The 8,005-nt window shown below is 46.8% G+C and overlaps 1 protein-coding gene across 1 annotated transcript in view; it reads left to right on the plus strand.

Moving 5' to 3' along the window:
- Positions 1-5,183, plus strand: part of ADRA1B (adrenoceptor alpha 1B) — a 62,475-nt gene extending 57,292 nt beyond the window's left edge. Inside the window, exon 2 of the mRNA XM_055561343.1 lies at positions 4,540-5,183. Within this exon, the coding sequence (XP_055417318.1) occupies positions 4,540-5,138 (599 nt within the window). The 3' untranslated portion in view covers positions 5,139-5,183. The remainder of the gene's footprint in view (positions 1-4,539) is intronic.
- The last annotated feature ends 2,822 nt before the right edge of the window (positions 5,184-8,005 follow it).

Below are 8,005 nucleotides of genomic sequence, written 5' to 3' on the forward strand. Positions count from 1 at the left end.
CCTTTATAATAAAAATATAAAATATTAATAAAATGTAATAAAAATATTCTTTCCCTGGAATGGAAAAGAAATAAAGACATGGTTTCTGCCCAGAAGGAGTTTACAGTCTGGGTGGTAAACAAGGACTTAGCCAGCCCTGGGATGGCTCAGCAACATTAGCAGACAAACAATAAAATAACAGAATAAGATCTGATTGTATATGTTCTGAGGAGTACAGAATAAAGGAGTCACTCTGAGTCAGGTAGGGTTAATCAGCAGAGTTCCTGGAGGATGGCAATGAATGGGCCAGAATATAAAGTATATTTGGAAAATGGCCACCATTTATCAATTTTCAAGGTGCCGGATCCCATATCAAGTATTTTAACATGGATATTTTCATGTATTCAGAATAATCCTATGAAGCAGATGTTATCCCCAATTTATGGATAAGAAAATTTAGCCTGAGAGAGCCAGTTAACTTTTCAAAAGTCAAACAGCCAATACTCCAAAAAAAGGGATGTAAAACCAGGCCTCTGTGATCGCAAACTCTGAGCTCAAGTCACCAGACCACATTGCCTAAATTGGCTAAAGGCAAAGCATGACCTTCTTCTCAGAGGAACAAGCATCTCAGGGAGCCCAAGCTCAAATTATGGCTGTAAGTGAATGCCATGAGAAAATCAACATCATCCCCCTTCCCTTTGGCTGAGCACATCTCAGCCCACTGGTCCTTGGAGAGTGCTTGGTAAAAAAATAAAGACAAACTTCCAGCCCATCTTTATCCCTAACAAGGTGCTTTCAGTGTGATGCAGGTGAAGAAGAACCTAGGGAGAAATGCCATATGGCACAGAAGGAGAGAATGGCATTTATGCCCCTATCATAATGCTATGTGTGTTCCGGTGCAGTGAGCTGCCCCCTCACAAGCCTGTGGACTGCCACAGGACAGAAGCACCCCTAATGTATCCCCACAGGTTGGCCTCATGCCTGACACTTAGCAGAGCTCCATATTTGTGGAATGAATGAATGAACAAATGAAAGAATGAATGTATAAAAATGTAAAAAGCTACCACTCATATGCTGGTGTCCTGATTCATAATATGGGACCAACTATAGTCCCTTCATCTAGAAATTACTGTGATCATTAAATAGGTGAATGGCGTAAAGGGTTTAGTGTAGGATGTGCATAAAGCACACACAATGTGACTGATGGTTCTGATGAATATTAGCTATTAGTATTATTGTAATTTGTGTATCCTTTAAAAGCTGGTTCTTCAAGATACAGCCCCTTTAGGCCATTTTACTACCATCTTCAACAGGGTTGGCAAGCCGAGTTACAAGTCTGTCTTCAGCAAGGATGCTCTCCTGCTCTGGACCCTCCCCACCTTTGCCACAATTGTTTGTTCCCCCGCAACTCAATCCCAGGCCTTAACATGTCCTCATGGATGGTGTGCCTACCTGTGCACATGCTCACCAACATTTACCCTCCAGAGTAAATAATGCACAAGGTTTCCAACTGTTAGCTCCCTCTCTCCACTTCCCAGATTTATTCTCCAGGTTCCCATTTTTTTTCAAGACCATTTTAACTATTCCCTTTAGACTCTGTGACAGAAACAAGACCATCCACATGGGCAGAAAGAACTCGCCCCATCATGGATACTGGGTGTCCACACGTCATATTTGCATTTCCACTGGAGCCTTCTATCCAAAGGATAATCTTGGACAGTCAGTTCAGTCACTCAGTCGTGTTCAACTCTTTGCGACCCCATGGACTGCACCATGCCAGGCTTCCCTGTCCATCACCAACTCTCAGAGCTTGCTCAATCTCACATCCATCGAGTCGGTGATGCCAACAGTGGGACCAAAACCCAACGGTGCAGACCTTTTCACGAATCAGACCACGATGTGGAGCCCTCATTGGCCTCACCTAGCCCTAACCCAGAATTGAGACGTCAACATACTTATAGTTAACACTAGATGGCACTAGTGGCAAAGAACCCGCCTGCCAATGTAGGAGACGTAGCAGACGCGGGTTTGATCCCTGAGTCGGGGAAGATCCCCTGGAGGATGGCATGGCAACCCACTCTAGTGTTCTTGCTGGAGACTCGTATGGACAGAGGAGCCTGGTGAGCTACAGTCCATAGGCTCACAGTCAGTCACGACTGAAGCAGCTTGGCGTGCATGCACCAAGTATGGATAACCCTCTTTCCAAGTTTAATCCCTCTCTGACTTAACCCTGCAGCAGGAACCCTGGCCAGCCACCATCCCTCTATCGCCAAGCAGAGAATCAGGAGGCTCCCTGTAACAACAAGCCAGAGCTCAATAATCAAGAAGGTCAAGTACTGCAGGGGGAAAACTCAAGTGCAATCCAAAATAGGGATTCTTATGGCATCTATGCAGCAACTGTGGGATCTTCAGCTACTTTCTAAGTCTCCGTGTCTCCATGGATCAAGTGAGGAAGTTGGATTTCAAGATTTGCTAAGATTTCTCCCACTCATACGCTCTTCCTTCAAATGGATTCAAAGGTGATCCCAAAGACCAGGCTGTTAGGAAGCTCACAGTGTAACAGAGGAGGTTAGACAGGAATATGAAAGTCACTGTGCTACAGGTAGAGTGGCTGGTTTAGGGACATGGTTTGAAGTTACAGAATGTTCTGTGAAGTATAATTGCATTTTTAAAACATTTACATATGTATATACAACAAATATATGTTCATTTACATATGTATGCGTATCTACAACATTTACATGTACATATGCAAACATTTACATAATGTATTTACGTGTGTAGTATATACAACAGGAAAAAAATCTGGAAGTTTATGTACCAGAATGTGGTATCTCTACATTGTGGGTTTATTTGTGCTTTTAAAATATTTTTTCTTTTCTTTTTGCTTTTTAATAGCTTCTCATTTTTCCACAAAGGGAAATTAATAGCATTCAAAACAAACAAACAAAAATGTTTCATATTCAAACAGAATTGAGTTTAAATCCCAGCTATATTACAAACATGCTATGTGGCCTGGGGCAAGTCATTTAACCTCTCCAAGTCTCAGTTGCCTTGCATTTAAAATGGAAGGCATTAAATGCTTTTGGACCTCGATTCAGACACATGAGTTAGTCATGTTTCTCAGTTATCAGCATCCCATCATCATAGGTCTAAGTCTGGCATCTCTCTTATTTTATTGATTCGTTTCCTTTTATTCCTATCTCCTATTCCCCTTTCCCTCTGCTTCACCCATAGACACCCATTTTGCATTTGATATGTATTTTTTAACTTGAAAGTGTTTTTGCAAATGAGTTTGATTGTTTGGTGTGTTACTTAAAAGATGTTATGTTATAAAGCTCATTCTGTTTCCTTTTTTTTTTTTTTTTTTTTACAAAGAACAAGGTATTTGAGATCTTTCCATATTGCTATTTGGACTTTTAGGTACTGTGTAATTGCTCTGCTATGCATGTCCAAACTCTACTTTTCCATAATTCACAGTGAGGGGCACCCAAGTGTTTTCCAACTCTGTCACCATAAACACCATAACCACCATCACCCTGAGCATAGTCACACATGGCCCCTGGTGACCTGTGTGAAAATTCTTTCAGATCCCTGCCCTGGAACAAAATTGCTGGGTCAGGAGGTATCTGTATACTTAATGGGATCAGGTCTTCACAGCCTGTGTCCGCCGGCAGCAGGAGACTCCTCATGTTTCCACACCCCTGCCTGCACTTGGCACTATCAAGCTTTCTAATTTTTGCCAGTGTAACAGATATGTTCTCTCACTTTGTGGCTCTCACTTAATTTGACTGCCTAATATTTTGAGCACCTTGGCATATGCTCATTAGCCCTCCAGTTTTCTATTTTGTTGAAATTGCCTGTTCCTTTTCTTTGCCCACGTTTCTACTAGGAATGAATGCTTTTTCTTGTTGACTTGCAGGAGTCCTAATGTACTCTAAATACCAATCCCTTGACAGTCTTAAGACATTGTAAATATCTTCTCCGACTCTTGCCCCATAGTTTATCTTTTTGAAGTGTTAAGTCGTTTTTCTTCACCTCTCCATCGGTAAGACTGTCGTTTACCTTGTCTTCTTTTACCTTATAAAGGTTTACCTTTCACCTTTAGGTCTTTAATACATCTCATATTTCCCATGGAAGTACTTCATAGCATTCTGTGAAGGATAAAATAGTAGGTGAAGAACCAACACAGTGCCGTTCCAACAGCTGTACAAGAGCTATGTATAATTGTTATTATTATCATTCACGAAGAAAGTGGTAAGCGCTATCCTAAGAACGTTATAGATACAGTTGTTTGAATCCTGTTTAGCTAAATCAGGAAAGATTTTGTGGGCGAAGGTGAAGAGATGGAGTTTGGACTTAAAAAAAGCATGTAGGAGTCATGTATTTTGAGATGGAACGGCAGTATTCCAGGCAGAGGAACTGGCCTGGGCAAAGGAGGCAGGAGACAGGAATCCACCGGTTGACAGTTTGTGGGCAAATCACATGGAAGAGAGGGTCTGACTGCTCACCGATTGTTTGTCTTTCTGCCCGTGCCCACCCCACCCCTTCCCCCTGCAGGCTCCCTGTTCTCCACCCTGAAGGCCCCCGACGCCGTGTTCAAGGTGGTCTTCTGGCTGGGCTACTTCAACAGCTGCCTCAACCCCATCATCTACCCGTGCTCCAGCAAGGAGTTCAAGCGCGCCTTCGTGCGCATCCTCGGGTGCCAGTGCCGCGGCCGCCGCCGCCGCCGCCGTAGGCGGCGCCTGGGCGGCTGCGGCTACACCTACCGGCCGTGGACGCGCGGCAGCTCGCTGGAGCGCTCTCAGTCGCGCAAGGACTCGCTGGACGACAGCGGCAGCTGCCTCAGCGGCAGCCAGCGGACCCTGCCCTCGGCCTCGCCGAGCCCCGGCTACCTGGGCCGCGGCGCGCCGCCGCCCGTCGAGCTGTGCGCCTTCCCGGAGTGGAAGGCGCCCGGCGCCCTCCTGAGCCTGCCCGCGCCCGAGCCCCCGGGCCGCCGCGGCCGCCGCGACTCGGGTCCGCTCTTCACCTTCAAGCTCCTTGCCGAGCCCGAGAGCCCCGGGACTGACGGGGACGCCGGCCACGAGGCCGCAGCCGACGTGGCCAACGGGCAGCCCGGCTTCAAAAGCAACATGCCCCTGGCGCCCGGGCAGTTTTAGGGTCCCCGCGCACCGCTTCCTTTCCCTGGGGAGCCCATCATCGTGGGGGGAGGGCAGGCGGAGGGGGGACGGGAGTGTCGGTGCCCGGTAGACTCGGGGCCCCACCGGGAAACGGGGGGAGGGGGGCGGGAAGAGGGGCAGCTGCTTTTCTGGCAGGGGCATGGGTGCCAGGTACAGCGCGGAGAGCTGGGCCGAGCATGCTGAGAGCCTGGGGGACCCGACGCCGGCCGGGATTTCCGTCTCTCTCTCTCTCTGTATATATCTAAACGAGTCCCTCTGTACATGTATTTAACTGTGGGGTCACGTGCGTGTGTCTGTGCGATGTGCGTATATTGCGTGTGTGCGTGTGTGGGGCCGCCCGCGAGGGGGGCAGAGCGAGTGTGCGTGCGCCCAGGAGGCGCCGGGGCGCTGTCTGTCTCCTGATTTCTTACCTCTCAGGCCCCTCCTGTACTTCCCTGAAGGGTGTCACTTTGGCGGGGTTGGAAACAAAAGTCGGACATTAAAGGTCATTTCTCCTGTGCGGCTTTGAGTGGTTTGTGAATGCGGTGGCGGGTAGGCTCTTGACTTTCCTTTACCTTCGCGTTCAGGTATGCCCCTCTCTCCTGCCGACCCTGTGGGTAATGGTTGTGCTGGCCCTGGCTTGGCCCTGGTTTCTGCCTTTGCTATTCCTGCCTTTAAGGGCTGCACTAATCTAACCCTGTGGCTGAAAGTGACCCCCTGGACTTGTCCCATAAATCCTGCTTGTCTGCTTTTGACCCTTAGCAGTTGTAAATCCTCCTGCCGTGGGCAATGCCTGCCCTGGTCCAGATCCCCAGGACCCCAATCCTAGCTGGGGCTACCTAGGTGGACCTGTCACCTGTGAGGGCTTGGGTCCCTTACCTCCTCCAACATCTTTGGACAAAACACTGCATTGTTCACCTGTGCCCATGGAACTGGAAAAAGAAAGCCAGACTGCAGAATTTTCTGGACAAGATAAGGACCCATGTGTGGATACAACATATGTGGGTGTAAGAACTTTCCTAAGCTCTGCTAACTGAAGAGCCTGCCTGGAAAAGAATCACTGAGGAAAGATTTGCAGAGAGGAGGAGCATACCTTGAAGAAGGTAACTTCTGTTCTACTCTCAGTGCTGCTTCCAATTTAGTATATGACCTTGAGAAAGTCACATCTCCTCTGGATCTTGGTTTCCCATCTGTGAAATGTCAAGATTGATTCTAAGGTCTTTTCTGCCTCTAAAAGGCACTGGTTTGCTAAAAAAATAAAGGATGGGGAACAAAATAAGGAGCATTCTTCTTCCCTGAAATTGAAAAAAAAAAAAAAAAACTAAGAGGAAACCCCCTCAATCCCTTTCTCTTCCTGTTTTGCTTTTTCTATGTTGCGATTCATTAATTTTTTAAATGGCAGTAGCTTCTTCCAATAATATTAGCACATCAGTCATTTATCCTATAGATGATTGAAATAGAAAATGCCTTAAGAAGGGAGGAGCAGTCATTTATTTAGCTGAAAAGTGTTGGGGTATCAGGCATGGCTGGATCCAGGAGCTTAAATAGTACTGCCCACTTGCTCACAGGCTCTTACTCATTGATCTAGCTTCCATCTTTTAGCTCTGCTTGTCTTTATAAGTTTCCCTTGTTTCCTTTCTCCAAATAGTTTTCTCACACCATTCTTATAACTTTAGCCCCCTCCCTAAGGAGAAATATGATTCCCTAGCATATCTGCCAAAAAGAGAAAAAAAAAAAATCCTGAGATGCTAGACATTCTGTATCACAGACCCCTTTGAGATTCTGATGAAAGCTATAGGCACACCTTCCAGGGGAAAAAAAAAATGCATACAAAAAAAATTACTACATGTTCATCAAATTTCAAGTGACTCAGCTCTGTTTAAGATCCTATGAACTAAGCATGATATCCCAGATTCACTGGTGACTTGAATGAAACTGAATGTTCAGAATTATGTCGGCCAATGCCCTCATCTTAACAGATACAGAGGGTGAGGTAAATAACTTGCCAAGTCATACTAACCTAGGACTAAGACCTGCTGCAACCCTGTCCAGCATGTTTCCCTTCCCTTGTGCTGCCACCTTGGGATTGAGTATATTCTCCAACAAAGAGCAGGTATCTCGCTGCCTCTATAGAAAAAAGGGAGTCCTTGGGAAGGAAGAGCCTGTGCCCAATTCCCAGAGAAGAAAGTACCATTTGAGAGAGTCCTCTGGAAATATTTTCTTAGCAACACAAAAATTTCAAACAAGTCTGTCACAGAATCCTGATGCAAGTGTGGCCTGGAGTGAAGTAGGAAAAGGAAGACAGAGCCTCAGCCCCTTGGCCTCCTCCTGCACCTCCTCAGCCCCTTCCCTGGCCTGCCCCAAACACTCAAGGGCTCCACAGCATGAAGTCTGAAGATCACCAGTGAACGGGAGTTGGAGTCAACAGGACCTGGGTTCAAGATCTTGGGCAATTGACCTTGCCTCTTCTCATCTGTTTCCGCATCTATCAAATGGACACGATCATCAGAGCCCAGCAGGATGCACAAAGCATTCAATGAGCTCACTGTGGTGTAAACACTGAACTGTGAATCACTGGGCAGACGCAAGTTATAATTTGGACCTCGGGTATCTGAAGCCACAGTCACCAAAGGTATTCCTTGAGTTGCTCAGTTCCAATGACCTCAGACATGATTGGTGTTTGGAGGCCACCCAGGCAGCACAAATAGCAGTGACAGCCTCATACCTCTTTCCAGAAGGAAGGTTGACCAAGCCATGGCTCACATCCCCAGAGAATGCTAGGTTCCGGATCTGCCCCCAACCAGGGCCTGCATTACGCTGACCTCTCCAGGAAGTCTCACTGCGGTGTACCCCAGCCAAAGCCACGA

This window comes from Bubalus kerabau, chromosome 1, assembly GCF_029407905.1.
Source record: "Bubalus kerabau isolate K-KA32 ecotype Philippines breed swamp buffalo chromosome 1, PCC_UOA_SB_1v2, whole genome shotgun sequence".
NCBI lineage: Eukaryota > Metazoa > Chordata > Mammalia > Artiodactyla > Bovidae > Bubalus > Bubalus kerabau.